Source organism: Platichthys flesus, chromosome 15, assembly GCF_949316205.1.
Source record: "Platichthys flesus chromosome 15, fPlaFle2.1, whole genome shotgun sequence".
Classification (NCBI taxonomy): domain Eukaryota; kingdom Metazoa; phylum Chordata; class Actinopteri; order Pleuronectiformes; family Pleuronectidae; genus Platichthys; species Platichthys flesus.
In genome coordinates, this window is record NC_084959.1 from 15,053,575 (window position 1) to 15,075,763 (window position 22,189).

The 22,189-nt window shown below is 42.2% G+C and overlaps 1 protein-coding gene across 2 annotated transcripts in view; it reads right to left on the reverse strand.

Annotated features, from left to right (window-relative positions):
* LOC133970208 (seizure protein 6 homolog) overlaps positions 1–22,189 on the reverse strand; it is an 83,819-nt gene that overhangs the window by 35,430 nt on the left and 26,200 nt on the right. For both annotated transcript variants that reach the window (XM_062407088.1, XM_062407087.1), the window contains exons 2-3: positions 2,845–3,528; positions 2,260–2,381 (exon numbers count right to left, since the gene is read on the reverse strand). In XM_062407088.1, coding sequence (XP_062263072.1) covers positions 2,260–2,381; positions 2,845–3,528 — 806 coding nt within the window. The remainder of the gene's footprint in view (positions 1–2,259; positions 2,382–2,844; positions 3,529–22,189) is intronic.

The window sequence follows — 22,189 nt, forward strand, 5'->3', positions numbered from 1 at the left end:
CACAACAGCGAAATGTGTATCCACCTCTTCCTGCTTATTTCAAGAACACAGGTGCAGGACGAGGTTATAAATTGTAAATTGCAGAGAAATAAATATCCTCCGAACCTAAGAACATGTCGAAAATGAGGAAAAGAGAAAACGGTGCTGCTTGCATAACATTTTCCACAGCTCCACAAGCCTACTCTTGTGATCTCCTTCATCCCCTTAAAACCTTGAGACCTGGATAGCCTCCAGGCAGAGGAGCTTCACACGCTGCTGAAGAGAAGCTATGACAAATGCTTGACTTCAATTTTATCTCTCTATCGACAGTCAGTTTACGTCTTCGCTGGAAAGAGACAGAGAGAGAGAGAGAGAGAGAGAGAGAGAGAGACTGCGGCTCCCCCGTTCTCTTGAGCTGTGCCAAGAAGTTGTCTCTATAGTTTGCCATTAGATCATTATCAGTTTAGCAGTAGGAGGGAGAGAGACAGTGGTCCCATCTGTTCACGTTGTGGCGCTGAAGCACATGTTTTCCTCCTGTTTTCTTTATCGGCCCTGTTGGACATGTGAGGATTATACGTCTATGTTCTCCCTTTACAGCTCCACAGTTTTTTAATGTCTCAGGAGAGACATTTCAGTGCCATATATGCGGAAGATGTGAAAGTTTAGCGCTGACAATCATAAGTGATGAAATGTTTGTGTGTGTGTGCATGTATGAGTGCAGGTGAGTGAGTGTGCCTGTGCTTATAAGTGGTTCAAGATTTACTTAAGTTACCCAGAGGAAGCTTTCAGAGGGAAAAAACCCACTTTCCAACATATACTCTGTCAAGACTTATCTTGGCCCTCCAGAGGCGGCAAGACAAAGCTCACACATTTGAAAGTCTCCAGTGGTAAATGAGGCGTTTGAAGAATTGTAAATGCCAGAGAACAGTCGCACACACACACACACCCACACATAGCACGCTGCCAGTTAATTTTTATAACCTTTTACGAACAAGTAAACATTAAACCTGAGACAGTCCCTGTCACTTGTGGCCCCATCCGCCCCCTCAACCCATCAATTTGCTGCCTGTCTATCTCCATAAACCCATACCACAACAGCAAACTCCGTCACAGCCTAGACTGAACCAAAACACGTCAGTGCTCCTCTGTGGTGGAATTAAATTTTTTATACTCATTACTTTAGTGCCTCGTAAAGAAAGGGGCAGCACAGTTCATGGTGAAATGGTCATTGTCATTATTTTTTAAATTAACAATTGATTACAAGTAGTTTTGCTCGTGTACTAAAAAGTCCACAAACTGTTCCCCGATTCTTCAGTTCCTCTCAGCTCTGTTGAGCTTTATAGCATCTTTCCGCTAATTGTCTTAGTTTTATGGCCCAAAACTTGAACGTTTTATTTCCTTCTCAGCGCTCTCATTCGTGCCATTTCCAAATAAAGGCAGCTGTCTCCGGTGAAATAAGCTCTAATAGGCTACTCTATTCCGCCTGCTCACCATCAAACAACAAACTTAGCAACTTGCCACTGAAACTAGTTGTGCTGAAAGGAGAATAAATTGTGGACTTTCATTCATTGCACGGTCAGAAACTCAATCCCAAATGGGTTTATTTTGCCCTGAAAACACAGAGTTTGCAAATAGGTACCTGGGTGTCTGCCGCGACAGATTCAAAAATGATAAAATGTCAATTTTGGATTTACAACTTGTGTCTGTTGGTGGTAATGGTGGTTAAAAATGATCACCACATAAGACGTTGTGATAGTAATGGAAAGCACGTGGTGCAGTGGTTAGCACTGTCAACCTCACAGAATGATTCTTCCCTGTTGGAACTTGGTTTGGCTCGGGTCTCTTTGGGCCGGATGCCTTCAGGTTATGTTTGAGCAGGCTTTGGTTGCCTGTAGGTAAACATTGAGCGTAAAAGAGGCAGAACACACTGACCGGAATCCATCGGCCATCTGCTTTTTAATTTATCGGTTTTCATGTGCAGATAGCTGTTAATAGAGACTAGCCAAAATGTCGTACAGGTGTAATCACCTTCAAACAGAATCCCTGTTTGTGAGAAACGTTAAACTTTTGTCATGTCAGACAAACAGAAGATGGAGGCTTGGCTCTTATATCCTCTGTCTACACAAATAGCCCCAAAATTTCAGCCCATATGCTAATTTATCATCAGACGATAGCCAATGGGCTTCTTTTCTCTGTATGTTGACCCCGATACACTGACCCCACCCCTCATAATAACAATATAACAATGGGGGACAACTCTAGTCATCCATTATTACTGACCTGGACCTCGATGCCGTATCCCAGGTAAACAGTGATCAAGTAGTTGCACTCCGCTCGAGAGTCAAGTTGCTGCAGGATTTCGATGTTCCCCTCAGGTTCAGTGAAATTCAGACTGCACGGCTCTGTGGAGACAGTAAAGAAGACGACTGATTCCTTTTTTTCCCCGGACCACTGATCAGTGTGACGGCTCACCTGGGTCTCCATGGCCCTGTAACCCTCTAACTACGCCTGCAGATTTCCTCTTCGACACTGCTCATCTGGGCCCGCAGCCCTCCGCGGGCAGTGGGAAGGACGGGCGGGACACATCAGGGAAAATCTGATTGTTTCTGACACATGAGCAACTCTGTTATCCCTCGGTGGAGAGAAGAACGGCCGCGCGCCGCATGTAAAATAGAACAGCAGTGATGCTGATGACCTGACGCTTAATTTCCCTGTCCTCTGGAAAGGATGTGTTAAATCTTGGGGGGGAGGCACACTCGGTTTAGAATTTACAATGACGGAAAGAGTAATTTCATCGCTGCTGTTGTTCATTTTTAAAGTCACCGGAACGTTTGAAAGTCAGAGAAAACGTGAGCGTGTGCCTACCTGATGTTTGTGTGATGGTGGTGGTTGTGATGATGGTTGTGGACATTGTGGTGGTGGCCTCTACCCGGGTCACCTCAGTTATCTTGGTTAGAGGACGATCAGAGCTGCTTTTGTGTTTTAGCGGTGTCTCCCTCGCTTCGTCTTTCTCCATCTTCGTTGACAATGGTGCAACAACTGGGTAGTTTCCCCCCCCTGAACCTCTATTACTCGGTGTCACCTGAGTGGTGAGGTAGTCTGTGGTCGGCTGTGCCATGTTGACCCCGCTGGGCTTCTCCTTGGGGAGAGACAGGGGCGGCCTTGGGGGCGTAGGAGTGAACGTGGTCAGCGAGGGCGTGGCGGCCTGAGTGGCAGTGCTGGCGATGTCCGAGAAAGCGGGGGCGTCCTCGTGGGGCACCACTTGAGTGGCAGCGTCTCCCGTGTCCAAGGCGGACATGGAGCCTGGCATGGTGGGGTACCCAGCCACAGAGCCGTCCCTCATGAAGAAATGCTGGTCCCCCTGGAAGTCCCTCGTGAGCAGGTGCTCGTGAAACAGCATTCCCTTGAGGACGGGCCGGTGGTTGGGGATGTTCATGGGTGAGGCGGTGGTAACCAAGTGGACTTCGCCCTCTGTGTCCTGTGTTGGTGAGTGTGTGAAGACGTCACTGTCTGGAGTTCTGGTTCTGACATCGCTGCTTTCATTTGGCCCTGAGAGAAAAAGGAACAAAGATAGTTTGGTTGTGTTGTGCAAAATACAACAGTCCAGTGAACTGCAAAAGCAACATACGGTACACAGGAGCAGTGTGTGAGTTTATTTATAGAAAGATCAAACTATAATCCACTAAATCTGTACCTAATGAGCTGAGCGACAGTCCTCCTGTGTTATTCTTCCACATTTATCTTGTTGCCATTTTAATCAGCTCTTAATACATTTTTGTATGTGTGCAGCTTGGGCTCAGTATAAGCCTTTATTATTTACATTACATGTCATTTGGCTGATGCTTTTGTCCAAAGCGACTTACAATAAGTACATTCAACATTCATGAGGGGCCATTAAGGGGTTCAGTATCTTGCCAAAGAAACTTCGGCATGCAGATGGGGAAGAGTGGGGTTTGAACTGGCAACCTTATTGTTGGAGTACGACCACTCTACCCCCTAGGCCACACTGCCCCATTATACATTTTATAGAAGCTTTTAAACTTAAACTACTGTCTACTGAGTTGGCATACTGGAACATGTATATGTATATAGTACTATGTATCTTAAGTATTAAAGTCATGATATAGAGTTTCCCTTTAGTACTTGACACCCTATACTGCACATTCCATTGAACTGCCATAAAGGACATTCTCGTAGAGGTCCTGCAGATTTCTAGTGACAGTGTCAGAAGCGGCTCGCAAAGAGCCTGGTTATTATCAAAGATGAATTCCACAATCACAACTGGCAGGGAAATCTCAGAGCCGAGAAACATTGAGAAAAAGTCTGGTTACTTAAAGGATGAAAGGCCCATTTTTTTTCCCAAGGTCTCCCTCTATAGGCTGCTAGTCTTACTTCCTCTTGTTTTTTTCCCCAACCCACTAAGACAAACACCTTGTTCAAACACAGTGCAGGCATTGTTAAAAACAATCCACAGGAGAGGAACTCCACCACTGAATTGTTCCTTAACAACTTTCACAAGCGCACCAGAAAACTGTTGATATAAACAGCAAAACATCCATACATGCAGATAAGGGAGATAATTGCACCAGTGCAATGACTCAATTAAAATGAACTACACTAGAAATTTAGAAGTTTGTGTATGAAAAGAAATCATGTTCGACCAGAAGTTTCCATGCACTGCACAGGTAATGTGTCTGAATTGAAATTGCACAAAGGAATGTTTGCAAAATTATTGATTTATTTTTTTACACTCATCACCATTGTCAACAGTTTACATGATATAGATAAGTGATATATAAATGCATAGGTCAGAGAAAGTCTCCCTCAGGAACATGCATTTACTGGTTAATTAAGGAGTATTGAACGAGTCAATGAATAACACAGTAATACCGTCAGTGGGAGTTAAGCAACACAGACTGTAAAGATTAAAGCTGCACATGTTTGTTACACCTGTCTGACATGTGTCTTATCAGCCTCCAGGGTTGTACGTTAAAGGACAAGGTCATCCCTTTAAATGAGGAGGGGAAATAGGAAGTAGCAGAGATTCCCCAACTAGAAAGTGACTAGATAAATATAACTGGAGGTACAGTACAGCCTCATATAAAATTCATTGTGAACTCAAATCTATCCCATTGCAAACATCAGCACATTTTTTTTACAGCTCTAAAAGGACAACCCGATATCGGTTTCAGAGTTTTCTACCATATTCAGCCTATTATCTGCTGCCTTTCCTTCGCATCGGTTGTTTATTTTTGTGTATAATTTTCCAAACAATGTGAAAGTCAGTGAAGATGAACTTCTTCATGTGTCCTCGGTGGCTTTGATTCTGAAATGATCAAATGTTGTCCAGCTGGTTGCCAGTTAGATTTTATGCCTCATTTGTTAAACCGTTGGGGATTTTGGGAGGTTTTGAAATGATCTCGTGCTGACTTGCTGTTGTGTGCTGGCTGGGTCTCTTTCTACCTTGCTATGAAAGAGGTACAAATACAGCAGATATGTGAAGGTACAGCCAAACAAAATAATAATGAAATATTGATGGAACTCGTCCTAATATGACGATGACGGACGACTCAAAATACAACGGCCGACTATAAATCTTTGCTTTCATAACGGCATTAATGCAATATCCATCCCTCTGTTTTGACATACTTTTTTTTAGGACAGTTGCATTTAGATGGAATAAATGCTTATAGGGACATAAAAGTGAAAATAAAATTAGTTTTATAGTGAGAGACCTCCAAGATGGCCATTAGGAGATGATGCCTGTACATATCTCTAGTAAAACCTCAATGACTTTGCTCTGCTTCACTTTATTAGAATAGGACGTGCAGGGCACAGCTAATATTCTGACGTTGTGCTATGGATTCCTAGAGGTTTAAGGCAACAGCTCCATGATATTTAATGGCGATAATATTTTTGTTTTTAGGCGGACATGAAATCTTTCCTTTATATTATGTTCCATCTTCAATTGCTCCGACCCAGTAACACCTATACTGATGCCTACACCTTTACAGACATTTTTTTTCAGTGTTGCCTTTGTGTAGATATCCAGACTATTCATATAAACCCAGCAGAGGTGCATTCATTTTTGAGCAGGGGCAGGCAGAAAAGCAGCTTCATACTGCAATGGTTAACATGCAGCTTCAAAATGGACATTTTAATCAAAAATAATTCGACAGGTTCTGATGTATGACATAAAAGGTGTCTGAGGTAAACACGGAAAAGACTGAGGGAGTTCATATAATCCTCTTATGCGTCAACGTGCATACAGCGTGTCTACATGAAACAATGCTGTCTGCTTTGACACCTTAATTAGCTTGCATTCCGGGTGACGGTTTGTCTTAATGAGGCGGAGCGGCTGCCAGCGCACTTTTCATGCTTGTAGATGAAAGGATGTTGTTGACACAGGCAGCGAGTGACTGAGATATCATCACGGTGAGTGTTTTCTATTAGCTGCTGCGCTCCATGCAGATGAGCGAGCCTCGGATGGAGGTCAAAACAGATGTAAGATTCATTTGAACTGGGCGGCAGAGGTCGGTTAATTCAATGTCAAAGGTCGGTTGAGAAAAATGCAGTCGTCGCAGCTCTCAAAATTCATTTCAGGGCAAATATATCTGAGCTTTCCTTATACATATTTGTGCAGTGGAAAAATTACAGTGTCAGAAACGTACAACTTCTGGTTGATGGTGCATGGTGCGCAACTATTTATGATGACATTTTAAAGCTTGTGCAGTCTCTAATAGACTAATCTACAAATTCTAAACAAGATTTTACAGCTCGAAAGATTTCCGTTACTGCATCCGCTATCAGCTCACTCGTTTACCTGCATTAATTTGCAGATAGCTTTTAATAGAGATTAGGCAAAATATTGTCTGGACCTAAAACTCCTACGTCCAGAGTCCATCGTCGTTTTTGTTTTTTGTGGGGAAACATTTGACTCATGACAAAAAAAACTAGTCGCACTGTAAACATTGTGCGGCGAGGACAGGTCAGAGTCTTGGCCCTGATAAATACTGGCTACACCGGACGCCTTCAAATAATGGTGGTTGCCCCCAGAGGCTAATTCCTTGTCAATAGCCGATGGGATTGACGAGTGACCAGCTCATTTAGGCTGCACTGATTAAAAGTGCAGTTGCTTTTATTGCTAGGGTAAAAGTTCAAACCTGGGAAAACTACAGCAGGAGGCATATATTTAGCTCTCAAATGGGAAATATTAGCCACAGGAGAAGCTGCTTTGCTCATAAAACTCTGAAAGCAATTTCCAGCCATTGTAACACTTTTGCTGAGAGTGGTTCTACCAACATCCAGCGTGCTAATAAAAGTTTGATCAGCCTATTCAAGAGGAAGAGTAAACCATTTTGCTACAAAGCCTCTCCAGGGCTGACAGAATTGACACATGGTTTTACATTTTACTTGAGGCCGCGACAACCCCTCATCTATCTTTCCTGGCGACAGAGGCAATTCAAAGACCTTTTGATGTTCTAAGATGGAGGAGAGACATTTCCTTGTAGCCTTATTCTGTCACAACAAGAGCAGCCAAAGCTGCGCTATAAAGGCAAGCTAAGCTTATTTGACATATCTCACTACCAGAGAGAATGAAGAGTGTAAACTGAGGTCTGTGTAAATGATTCAAGAATAAAAGACCGCCCCACCCCTCATGACTGGAAAGTAGAGAGGGATCTCAAACATATACACACCACAGTACCACTAGGAATTATCATTTTGCTTAGATGATAGTTATTCATGATTTCTAATCTTTGTCACCCTGTTTGTCTTCATGTGTGTTGGTCAGTCTTGGAACATCCATGCTGCCCCTCAGTCAGAATATCGAGTGAAAGTGCAGAGTAAGAGCGGAGAACTGGCTTAAACCTGAGTTTCTCATACAGCGATCGATACAGGATCAATGTGTACAGGTTGGAGACCTCACTGTGGTGATTACAGATGAGCATGTTCTACAGCTGCCATGCACAGTCCTCATGTCTGGAACTTAATTGACGGTTAACAGTTGTAGTTTCCGAGAAAGGGGCTGACAACTATGTTTTAATTTGTGAAAAATATATAATAGAAGTGTAATGCAAACCAATAAACACAAAAGGAAATATTAAAATCTAACAAGTGCATTTTCTTATGAGTCACAGCCAATGGTTGCAAATGCGATGGAACATCCTTTCTGTGACTATTTTTACAAACATAAACTCTGACATATACGAAAATGCATCTGAGCTGGGAACAATTTATAAGACCATTTAGAACCATATAATTTCATTTCAGAGCCTTCCAAGCAAGTAGTGATACATTTGCAGAGCATGTGAGAGTTAATAGATGATGTTGCTCTATATTTATAAAACATGGTTTCTTGCCAGAGGCTGCAGCGGGGGAATCTGGTTGACCGCCGCTGAAGCAACCCCCTACCAGATTCAAAACATGGCAGACAATTAGACGGACAATTTGGTTATCATTGTTCAGGTTTTGAGTATATGTCATTTAAAAACCTTTTAAAAATGTCCATATAGAATAAGCTTTTTGATGGAAATATGTTCACCAGTATGTCAGATTGTATTGTTTTGCTGTTCAAAAATAAATTGCTTATTTTATAGCCATCAGTTTGTATACTGTTCCTATAATAAGGCTTTAACTCTACCATACATTTCTGTGTCCGTCCTTGAATAACTGTCAAGCTCAGAAAGTCCCAACCGTTCTTCCCAAAAACCCGATGTCATGTAAACACAGACGGGCTCTGCTCTCACCTGTTCCCAGACGTAGTTAGAAAATCACGCCCTATGGGCAGCCAATTTAAATCTATTGTGCTTGAGGGACTCCAGTCAGGTATGGATGTGCTGTAAAATGCTTTCATAACCAGTGCACTGTCACAACAAAGTGATCTTGATGTGCTCTGTCAAGTTCACACAATAGGTGTCATCCTATCATTATAAGTCCTCAAGTCCCACTGGAAGAAACCACGAACTGATCATACGTGTGTGAAAGTTGTGTGTATTCTACTGAACTTGTAGTGGTCGCAAATGTCTTGCAGCAAGTGTAGTAGACGGAAGCTAATGTGAAATCTAATGTAGCTTGTTACTCTGCAGCACGTTAAAATTAGATTTACAGTGGGTGGAGCTTAAGTTCTATACCATGCTGCACATTCGAGAGGTTATATGTGTGTAACCATGTTTCATTACACAACGGCGTAGCCGGGTAATTAGCGCTAATTCATAAATTAAAGGCGGTAATTAAAATGACATGACACTGTTCTGAGCAGTGGCACAAATACAATAAAATACCATTTATCGTCCTCAGGGAAATTCACTAAGTGTTTCTTCCACGAGCAGATTCAGGAGAACACATTAAGGATATGCTCAGGTCTCATAGGAAGAAAATGGGACGCAGTATGTTCTAAAGGAGCCTACTGTGCCCATGTGCTCCATCACCTCCAGCAATCATGTCACACACCATCCTTGTTGCTAATGTATAACCCTGTTTTAAAACTAGATTAAATATGTAGCCCCCTCTTAGTTATAGATGCAAAAGAAATCAGACATGTCACGTGCAGTGAAAACTCATCAAGACAAAGGTGAGAGTTGTGGTAGAACTAGTCTGGGAGACCTGGGATGGGCGCATGGAAACTTGAGGAAAGTAAATACATAACTATCACAGTTTTAATTTTGTCCGGGCATAATCTTTACTGCCCGTTACCAATATCTTCTTTAGGAAGGAAGGAATTTTCAACGATATAATGGCTGCTGTATATAAAAGATCAGCAATGATTCCAGTAATATCGGCTGATGAGCTCTAAACATCTTATCACAGATTATACAGAATATTATATAATATATATATAAACCAACACCAAAAGATTATCTCTAATGGTAACACACACATGAATTAACAGTGTTATTCGAATGTGTTGTTTGCTTAACCATTTCCTTTCGTCAGTGTAACGTAACAGGATGTTGTGCCGTATCTTAACTGAGCTTCTTATTTGCTTTTCTTTGGCATGAGTAAAGGAATCAGGAAGCACGTCTGCTCACCTCTAGTGACATGTTTACAATAAAAGGTGTTCTAATTGTGAGTGGTTTTGAAAAGTGCAGTAAAAAAACTCTCGTATATCACTCTGAACAATTCTCGAGGATCCTTCGAATTTATCCGTCTGCGAAGATGACAGGGTGAGCAATCACAGGGGAATCCTCCTCAAGACGGCTACAGACAGCCTCCACTCTCGAGTTGCATATCAATGGAGTCATCAGTGAACCCTCAGTGCACAGACGGAGCGCTAATAAGATGGGACAAGGCACACTTGAGGCAGGCGGCTGATTGACATCAATCTCCTTATATCCAGGGGGATTTATTTCCTTATTATTACAGAGAGCCACTAGACAAGCAAATCAATAAGCTGCTTCCACTGGGCTCAGATACGAAGCCTTCAGATCGCTCTACATGGCTCCTCCTGGGCTCCTCCTGGGCTCCTCATGGGCTCCCCCCTGGAGCTTTGCGCTCACGAATCCATTTCAGTACCTGAGGTGAAAATTTCCTGTTGCCCGGCATTTGCTGCGATTCCTCGGGCGTGTGCCGATTCCACACTTGTTTGCATAAAGCAACGAGGAGAGACTACGGAAAATAATGGGCTGACACTGATAAATGATTCCATTATTCAACTTAATGAATTGATAATTTAATTTGGTTTTGGGGTGTGACAGGTGCACGAAAGTGGAAATACATTTTTGAAGAGATCGACGCAAGCGAATGAAGCAAATTGAATTAGGTGCGCACCGGCTGAAAGAACAAGCTTTGCAAAGAACAAACAAAAAATTACCAGGTCACAGTTCTGTTCCCGATCACAGTAATTTACAGACTAAAAACCACCAACCCTAGCTGCATAGATACGCCGACGTCGAAGCTGTCTGGGTTCGGAGTCTCGAAGATAACAGCATATTGAGATGAGACGCGCTCTCATCCTCCATCTGCCCTTTGACTTCATTGAGCGGAACCAAAACTTTTCCCTTTCATTTAATATGGCCTGTCTATGTTCCGGTTCATTGGGCATTGTCCTTCAGACAGGCTTTAAACAAACTGTCTATTAATGGTGCTGGGGGGAAACTCATAAGGCCTGACCTTTAAGCCGGAGCATTACGAAAACAGAGCCGCCCGTCACCGCTATTTGCATGAAATCCACTGCAAAGCAGTAAAGCTGCGGAGGGTAAATGGGTCGACCTTAAGCAAATCTGAACTGTGTGGTGAGGGGTTGAAGCCATATTAAGGGTAATAATGTGTTTTAATTCATTTGTAATCCCAATAGCGCATTTATTCCTATTTTTCCTGCATCTAAACATCCGTTTTCCTTCTTTCTACCAGGGAACTAAATGATGAGCGCATGTTTCCTTGTACAAACGCTGGTTATTAAAATTACATCATTTCTGTAATCATGGCAAAAATGTGTCTCGTATAGGAGCCGGAATCCTTGTTGTATTTCAATTTACTGACGCGCCGCCTTCTAGAAAATATTGGGAGGAATGTCTCTTTTCACACTTCATTTCCTTCCATTAGAGTAATTTATCTTTTCATTTTCTTCTCATTTACTCCATGGTGGAGTCAATTAGGGAGCTCTGGGTGAAACAAGACCTACAACTTTGAAATCTGTGGCGGATTACTGCGTCGCGACGAATTCACTAAATGCTTCAGCGGTTGTGAAGGTGGAGGAAAATCGAGAAAAGACAGATTAAATAAGCGGAATTATTGTCTTTCCTTCAAATCGTCTCTATGTCCTGCATAGCGTTGACATTACGAGCGCGTGGATTGATGGCGTGCACCCTGTCCCTCTCTCAAAACCATTTCCTAGCCCCAACAAATCCATCAGCTCCAGGAAGGAACACTACCAAAGGACAACACTGGGTGATTTTCAACCTTATCTGTTACGTGTCATAGATTGACATGCACCATGTACAACGATTACACCCGCCAATACGGGAAACGACTGTTACGCCGGCGAATTAGTCACACGCCACGTACTGAGGAATTTCTGTCTCAAGAAACGTCTCCACTTTTCTTCCCCCGGCGGAAGCCTTTTGAAAGCGCCGGGTAAACACGCTGACAATAACAAGTCTTTGTTGTTCTTCCATGTGTCGCCTCTGTTAACAGATGCAGTCCTCTTGTGTCCATGTTGTCAGGTGTTTGTGAAAGCAAGGCGGTGTGTGGCGAGGCCTTGGGGGAGAGATCTGTGAGGTGGCCCCGCTCGGTCTGTTATTGGCAGCAGAATGGAAGAGAACCTTAAGACACCAAGACAATTAATGCAAAAGATAAACGAGACAAACTTCAAGGTAACTTCGATGCTCACTTCACTCTGGCTACGTTTACTTCACTCCACACCACAACTGCCCACGTTGCTCACATTCACTCGCCAAAAAACACTCGTGTAAACCGGCCTCCCGGCGTTCTCCATAAAGCAGACACACGGTTTCTCGCCTGTGTCCTGAACATCCTCACTTCAGGCCCAGAACAGTTAACCATGAACCTGACCAGCTGTTCCATTTGTTCCTTCATGGTGGGATCTGTGCCCCCAGCTGCGCTCGCAACGCAAACACAAACAGCCACACACTTCAAATCCTGTTTTATGACTTTTCCACTTGTGCATCAAACGCACAACCCTGCTCACATCTAAGACTGAATGTAATTGTGTCTCATTGTTCTACAGCGTTCTGTCTGAGATGATCCAATGATGGATCCCATTGGCTTTTGTCGATGAATTAGCCTCTGCCGGGCAACAGCCAATATTTTGGGAAGCTGAGGCTCCGCCTTCAGAGGAATCGAACATTTCTCAAAACAGGTGGCTGTTGTTTTAGGTCCAGACAACATTTTGGCTCATTTCTATTCACAGGAATCTGAAATTTAATAAAACACACCTACAGAGTCTGCGAATTCACATGTACACTATGTTTGTCAAATTTTTGAGTTGTCAATAATTTTTATAAAGAAACTAAATAGTCGTGCTAAGTCATGTTACAGGATGATAGAGCACAGCTTCGTGATACTTTTATCTAACGATCAGTCGGAGGATTTGACGGGATCAAGTTTGTGGTCCCAGGCTTCTGATCTCTGACCCCAGGCCAGTGCTGCTAATTTCCACAAATGCTGCCATGAGGAGGTTGTTAGATAATCATGTCATGAATATTATATCTTCATAAGACATTTGTTAGATATCAAATGCAGAGTGTGCACAGAATAGCATGCAGGGAATCTGCTTCTCTTTGTTTTGTTGTCTCAAAAAAGAAAGCTGGCGATGGAAAAGAGAGATATAAAAAAACTGGGCTTAATATCGCTGAAGGAGTCCAAAGAAGATTATATTCAAGTGTGAACCTTAACTTTCTCAATTGGTTGGAAGGAGGGGGTGTGAGCCGACTGTCAGGCAGAATTCACATTTCTTTGGCACTTACGTCTGCCAGAGTCAACTAGGGCAATGTGAGCGGCACAAGTTTTTTTCTTTTCCCCTGTGCACTCCTCTGAGGCGAGCGAGCAAAATAAGGCATAATTGGTCAAAGGGGCTAGAAAGGGAGAGAGAGGGAGAGTCCAGAGAGCAGAGACACAATGTGTTTGGAAGTCGTTGTGTGTTTTTGACAGATGACGGTGCAATCTCTTTTAAGGAAAGCCAGCCACGCGGCTAAGTTAGAAAGGCCCGTCATTAGGTGTTCACTCTCACAGGGAGGTGTTATTTTCTTCGCTATAGACGTGACAGAAACACTTTTGAAAACCGCATCTAATTGCAGAGCCAATATTCACCTAAACAGAAGTGTTTTTTTCTTGGAGGGGGGGCTTTGATCTAAACTACAGCCTGACTTCTTACACCTGAGCTTTCGTTTTGATTGTGTTCAGCCCTCTGATTGATAGTTTTAGAAACATTTCTTTTTAGTGTCAGTTGGACAGCTGTGGCAAAAAAAAATTGTTTTCCACTTTTGTTTTTTTTTTACCATTGTAGCAGGTTTTGGATTCAGACTCGTAACAGTAGTTGTTAAAATAAAACTCGTATCTTTCTTAACAATGAAAATCCATTTAGCGTTTCAAAAATGTTATCGATTACAACTGCCTGGAATCTCAGCAATTTAAAGAACATTTTTCACAGCAATCTCAAAACCAGATTCTGAATGTGAAATACAGAAAAAAACTATAATAATAAGCTAAATCCTGGAGGGAGAGATGAAGGAGAGAGGGAGAGGGAGCGAGAGATGTCTTGGAGCAGGCGCATTTTAATATGCTGGCTGCATGTAATGCTGAAATTAGTTTTATGCTTTTTGGCAGGGGGGATGGCAGAGAGCAAAGCCAGGTGAGGGCCTGTGAGTGCACAAGTCTGGAAACATAAACGCTGTAAACCAAAACACGAGCTGCCTATTGGGAGGTGAGGGGAAACAAGATCAACCCTGACAGTGATGGATGATGCTGCTGCCAGTACAGGTCTGACAGACCCAGGACCCTTCGGAGCCGAGGAGGAACCGCCGCTCGGAAGGAGAACGCGTGTTTCACATCCGCAGGTTAATCGAGTGTTATTTAACTAAAAGGTGCTCAATCAAGAGCTCAACCTTTACTCTACAGTTAGTGTTGGATATATCAACACTCGGGATATGCAGCACTGCTGGCATTGTCACACACATGTTAGTAAACACTTCCTGATGTGCGGTTTCTTAAAAATGTATGAACCACCGCTCTGTTATCATCAGAGTAAATGAGCAGCATGTGGTCTCTAATAGCTGTTGTTTCCCAACACCTCCACCTCCTGCTGATACATTTTTTAAACCGCCCACAAGTTTAAAACAGCAAACGCAATTCTGTAATTAATTTTATAAATTCAGAGGAATTTGAAGTCAAACTATATAAATGAAATATATAATACTCTGCCAAATTTAATCATTTATTTTGAATCTACTCAATGTTATCATGTCAAGTGGTTTCACAGAAAACGATTTGAGACGTATATCGAGACATACACTTTAAGTCTACTGTACATTTTAAAAAAGGTCAATTGTGCTTGTAATTTTTTGGGTGACTTGAAAGGAATTTTAGAAATGTATGTAGCGATCAACAAAAAATTAAAATCTATAAATAAACCAGACTGAAACAAGTAACGTTTACCACAGGTCAGAATATAATTTTACTGTGTGTAGCCACAAATGAAGTTTACCTCAGTTCACTGACCTCTCGCAAAGAAAGGAGCAGCTAAAAAATTTCTTTCGCAACCCTCCACTCCAGAAGCGACACGTATTTGTTATCCACTGGTTTACTAATCCGTCAGCAACCTGTGGCAATTCAGGATCAGACCTGTTCTCTCACATTAATGGAGCGACGCCTGCGAGCTCGTTCAGGCAGCCAACCCGGGCTGAGCTGCTCCAATCACGTGACAAACACCACGGGACATACCTCCACAACCATCGATAGTACACACCCACCCTATTAGCTGTCTATTTAAGGTGAGAAAACTCCCCATCAGTCCCTTTGCTTGCCCCCCGCTGCTGCGTCAGTATTGCTGCCAGTGGCTTCAGCCCCTGCACCAGCCCAGCGTGCATCTGTAGCCTCCAACGTGTTGCTCACCCCGCCCCCCCCCCCCCCCATCATATATGTGATCATATCTGGGGGGTGATGAAGTCGGAGCCTAGACACCAAAAACTAACATGTTCTACTGTTGAAATAAACATTTGAACGTGAGCTGTCTGACTGAAATGTGTTTTTGTTGAAGACAGTTTTTTACATAACGTGAAAAGGCCAGATTGAGATATGCTCTGGGCGGATCAAATACAACATGATACTTTCATTGATAATAAGAGGAGATATGATGACTCTGCTATAAGCTGGGTCTAAGGCCAATTTTCATTCATAAATAAAGAAAGTACACATTTATTGATCACCTTGACTTTTAACGCAGTTTTTTGGTACATTTTTATTAAAGCAATCATACAGTAAGAGGATATTTCGCCATAGATGCTTTATCTATTTGTAAATCTACATTATTGCCGTAATAAATGTGACTGGCAGAGCAGTGAACTCATGATTGAGAGATTCCAAATACTCGGCTCTGAGCCGTTTTAAACTTCTCCCAGAAGGGGAGGGCTCCACCTCACGGTGCGAGAGCACGTTTTTATGAAGTGCTGTAAATTACCACGCCACGTAACTGGAGAGAATCAGTAGAACCAATAAAATTGAGGCGCTGGCAGATGGCAAAAACAAAACCCAGGTGATGAACGAGTCTCTTGGCAAGCTGTTGTTTTTTTGCAAACAAACTTTACATTAGCACTGTTGACTTCAAGTGTACAATCTCAAGAACACCTCTCACTGCACCTAAGGTGCATAGTTGTTTTCCACTGGCACCAGAGAAATGAAAAGAATCATCACAGTTTCTAAACTTTATTTTATTTTACTTATCTATTCGTTTATTTTGTACTTTATAGCTTCACCAAAATTGGATTTCAAGCCTGGCTACCCTAAGAGGATCTACAAACACATGTGGTGCAAGAGCAAATCTGTGTGGAAGAGCACAGAGGGAAAAAATAAAAGAGAGGAAATTAAAGTGGCTTAGCCTGAGTGGATTTAAGGGCCGGAAAAGACATTTTAGAGCCTAAACCTTCCATCTTTCTCACACCACTGATAATATACATCTTTAAACATTTGTCTGCTTCAGCTCGGTGGAAATCTTGAAATGTTCCATTCTGTCGTTATGCTCTCACCCTCCCTGATGAAAATAAACTGTTGTGTGGGTGGCATTATATTTGTGCATCATTAATTTAGTTAGATTAATTATAGATCTCTGCAAGCAACAACGATCAAACACATTACTGTACTAAGAGAAAAACTGTTATAATTTATCTTTATCAAACATTCATATTTCGACTGGGATAAAGCAACGGTCATGCATGAAAAGTAACAAAGTGGAACAATTGTCTTTGACATTTTATAGCACAGCTGCTTGTAGCTCATATTTGCTATCGTTGCTTTACCTCTAGTTTTATTCAGATAATTGTGACTACTGCCTATCTCCATCCTCTTAATAAATGTGGTGACAGATCTGATTTAAAAGATTGTCGCCCAGTGTCAAATATCCTGTCCTGGCAAATACTGGGTCACTTGTTAATGAATGACGGAAATTATTATCCTTATCATTATTATTCACACATTTATTTATATCTCCTTTATAAGTTAGCACTATTTCTGCTACTTCTATGCTCATCAATATCCTAAGTATTAGATCACAGACGACTCTGTGCTGCTCTATTTCTGATTTAAAGGCTTGTACATTGATTATATGCAGATGACACCATCCTTTGTAGCTGTGCAGGTTTTATCACACTTACAGTTTTCATAAAATTTTCTCCAAACTTGAAACTCCTCATGAACTGTTTGGAGCAGATGTATTTAGTTTTTTACCTGAAAGGTATAAATAATAATAGATTCTGATTTTGTTCTGTTAATCACACAATAACAAAGAGCTCTACAATATAAATGTCTGATATTGTGGTTGAATAAAACTTAGAGCAGAGATTGAAATTGTGTATTTGTCCTAGAAATATATATTATTCTCTTTACAAAAAAATAAATGATGAGGTAGTGTTTCCTTTTCATTGTGCTACTATGGTGATGTTATTTAAAGGGGGGGCTGCTAAACCCACAAAACCTAAGATGCAGAACAACGCTTCCTACATACATAATTCACTGGGTATAGTTATGGGACACTACTATACCTAAAGAGGAATGCATGATAAAAATCAGTGAGGGGGAATTAGTTTATATAACATATTATATAAACATTTTTTATATATATATTTTTTTAACAAATGTTCTCTGTACATTCTGGTGTCTATTACTTATGCAAAAACACATCCACTTTAGAATAATAATTTACATGGAATTTTTAATATTGGTGAGATAGTCTTGACTTATTCTAATCCAAACATGTTTATGTGAACTTATCGTGGATCTGAAGAGTCTCAGTGTTTCTCCACTCCTAAAACAAATGGGCAGCATGTGACTACACTGAAAGCTGTGTCCGCCTTTTGATGTAAATCTACTGTAATTTATTTGCATTGTAAAACACAATGAATGATTGATACCACCTGGACCGACTTGCACACAAATAACAGAAACGTGGAGTATTTGGTGAGAGGCAACACATTACTGGCAATTCTCTAGCAATGAGGGAAATCTTCCCTCTCGGGTCTCTTTTGTGTGCCTCTGTTTGAAACCCTGTTGAGAATCCAGCGCAGCTCCTCAAGATCATTTGAAGACAGCAGGTGGCCACAACACCCACGACTACGTGAACCCACGTGCCACCGCACACGCGAGAGACATACATCAAAGCGGAAGCTCGCATCGGCAGCTGTTTGTTTATTCTGAAGCTACGTGGCGAGATAGAAGATGAACAGTTCTTGATTTAAAGCACGAGAGAAACATTAGTTTTCTTCAGCTTAAACACACACAAGCCTCCCTTTCAACTCCAGCGCCGTGATGATCCGTGATGTGCTATCGTTATGCTGCACAATCAAAGGTGTGCTGCACAATCAAACTGCCAAAGTAAAAGCGTTGTTCATTGCCATGTAATCTCTTTCCCTCAGATTGGTAGGCTTCCATTCATTTTGAACCTGCAGGTGAGGGAAGTGCAGGTTTGTTGTGGTTCTTTTTCAGATTGTGAAATTGACCACTAGAGGCTGTAGGTAAGATGGATCCATCCATGCATTCACTTTTCATACCGCTCATCCTTTAAGGGTCGTGGTTGAGGGTGGAGCCAATCCCAGCTGACATTGGGGGAGAGGTGGGGTGCACCTAGGACAGGTCTCCAGCGTATCAACTTAGGCTAACCCCAACCTGCATGTCTTTGTACTGTGAGGGGAAGCCGGAGAATCGGGGAAAAACCTAGGCAAACACGGAGAGAACATGCAGACTCAACACATAAAGACCCCGACCGATCTGGAATTTGAATCACTAACATTCTTGCTGTGAGGTGCTGACCACTGCCCCACAATGCCGCCCAGTAAGGAAAATGACAAAATTATGTTCTGATGTTTTGTTATTGTTCTCTTGCATTCTGCACTGCAGGGACACCTTGCCGTTCAGGACGCATCTCGTAATTCTTGCAACAGATTTCACCGGAGGACAGCATCTACTGTTCATTCAGTCACATGTCAGCCTGTTTCAAACCTTGCTTTTCTCACAGATCTGTTCACATTAGAGGTTTAGAGAAAAGTTAAGAGCTGAAACTCTCAATATTCCATTTTTTTTTGGGGGGGGGGGGGGGGGGGTGATGAAAAACCTTATCAGCGCTGATCAGTATCCTCTGGCAGGTTTCCACAAACATGACCCAAAAACTTCTCTCTTATCTGCTTTCAAAGTGAAGTGGACCGACAGTGGCAGTATCATGCATGAAGCAGGGTGACTAATTCAGCGTGGTTTTTTTTTTTTCAAAAGGACAAAAGACTCGGAGAGAGTGACAACTTGTCAGCGAGTGATAAAGTGGGTGAATGAATGGGAGATGAAAAGAATAAAAGCGTGTGCCACCTGATGTCAGTAGCCCATTGTCATCCACTTTCCCCGCGGTGTCCTTCGTGTCTTTAAAGGACACATACGAAAAAATCTTCCTGCACAATTTTGCATTTGCTGTTCGTCCAAGGTTTCTAGTCGAAACAGGCTTCTAGGTTGGCGAGGTGAAGAGATGGTGACTAACACTGGCTGCTGACGCCTTTGGCCACTATGTGACTCACTTTAGCTGCTATCAAAGTGAACCCTGACCAAGTGTGTCCAACGCATCAGACGCGCGCAGGGCCGAAGGGGGGGGGGCGCTGCACGAACTAGAGACAGGGGGGGAAAGGGTGCCGAGTGTAACTCCGGGAGAGGCCGGGGGGCGGGTTCTGCTGTGATGTGACAGTTTATGGTCACTGCATTTATCACAAATGTCAGTCCTCATCACTGCTGAGCCGTCCCACAGAACCCACGTACACAAAGTGTACACGGTAAAGGTCGGGATGAAGGCATCAGTGAAATGGAAGGATTGTTTGAAGGGTGTTTTGTTCAAGATTAAAAGTAATAAATGCCAGATTCCAATTAATTAAATTGCACACTAAATTATAGCACAAGGTAAATTTCATGTAGAGAGAATAACAAGGATATAATCACATGGCTACAAATACAATGCAGTGCAACACATCCTACTCTGAAATGCAAACCTCAGAATAAAATAATCTCAACTTTGTTGTTCTGTTTCAGCGATGACTTGTTTGGGATTGCAACAGCATGGTGTGAACAGAGAGAAAGATATCCTATGTTGATGTGGAGCTTTCTTTACTTTTCTGCTTTATTGTGAAAATGTACATTTTTAAACATCTTTACTTGAACAAGGTAATGCATGAAAGACAGCAAATGTGGCATGGCACCATATGTGATTCTCTGATGCATCTCAGGGAAACTATTGCAAGCACTCTCTGTGTAAGAAATGTTTTCATTTCAACTTCAGGGTTATAGATCATTTGAAACGCCGTTCTATTAACTGAGTGCACATTTCAAATCACATGTTACTTCTCTGACCTTCGGATTTAAAAGGGGAAAAGAAATCATCATTCCCCATATTTGGCTTAGATGGATTTTTTCTTCTTCATACATGAAAAGATTAAGTCAGATATTTGTGTAATCAGATTTCTGCTCTCCACAATCGCTCTTGGCTGAAGCCTTGTGGGAAACAGTTCAAGCGCATATTAATAGTAGGAGAGAGTATAAATTAAAAGTTCAAATTGAAATTAGAATATCAACTTTCTGAATAACTGAAAAACTACAGCTATGAAATGATTTCTGGCATTGAATGAAACATATCAGTACCTGAGGTATTAATTAAGTGAAGAGGGAGAATTATGAAACTGGCACTATCTGGAGGACACATCATCTTTGATCAAATTAAAAAAGATACATTTCCTTTTCCTGATTGATAAATTACTTTTCAGAATTAAAACCCTTCACTTAGGGATACCTCTCACTGTGTTTTATTTTCCTTGTGGAAGACATTGGTCTGAAGTTTGCTCCTGCTGTTCACTTTTAATGCTGCTTTTAGCTCGATAATAAATGTTTAAGCTCTCTTCTGCGATCCGGACCTTATTTCTGTGGAATATAATAATTGTTATCAGTCCTGCACAGGACAGCAAACATGCACTGTCCCAGAGTGCATCTGGCCAGTGTGAACATTCGCTGGTTAATCTGAGTGGAGAACGGTTGTCACCGCAATGCAAGGTTAAGCGGTTTGCAGCACCATGGAAAATAAAACCCGGGTCTAATCCTTTCAATCTTGGCAGATCTACCCGCAGCGGGGAAAACATCCCAGCCATCATTAATGGGAACAGATACTATGTGATACACATTGTCTCATTGTTAAATGTTTGATGAGTTCAGCTTCCTGTGGAAAAAGAGCTTACCCTGACATTTGTCCCATGCTTCAGCAGAAATAAAGGAAGCAAACAGTTACTGCAAGCCCTATTCTAAATCATCACGTTGCCTTAAATATATCTATTTGTTCTGGGGATAAAGATCAGTGTCAAATAATGATTTTTTTTCCTTTTTAAATTAAATTCAGAGTGATGGCAAAATTGAGTGACCCAGCATTTATTAGTTTTGAGTGTGAGTGCCCGGAGACAGGTCTTAAATAGGGCCTCGGTGTCACAGCAGCCTGCGACCTAAACAGTTAAATATGACAGGGGCAATGTTAAGGGCTCGTTATAGCATCCGCTGTCATCACCACTGAATCAACCTGCAGCCACACACAGCTCCAGCTACACCTGTCTGCTCCGTCCTGCAGGGGAGTTACTGAGCGAGGCAGGTCCGACACGCCGGTGGGTCGGTGCCGCAGGCGGTGCCAGTCGCAAGGTTAAGGGGACAGCTCCCCTCGTGCACGGCTCTTCACATGGAGTTTATGCTAATGCTGATCTTAACCGAGCCCGAACGAGTTGCTGTTTCTCATTTCACAGCAACGTATCATCGCGGTTTCAAAGCCTCTCCTGGGGAAGCGAACAAATAAAAAAGTGTTTTGTGTTTGAGAGATTTAGTCTGACTTGGAGCCTGAGAGCATCGGACCTCGTCGCCGTTATTTTAATGTGCTGCACCCGAATCAAAGTCACTTACACACACACACGCTAACGAAATGTTTTGAGGTCAGAGTAAAATAAAAAAAGAAGGGAGATTTAAAAAAGCTTCATGCAAAAGACTGGAGGGA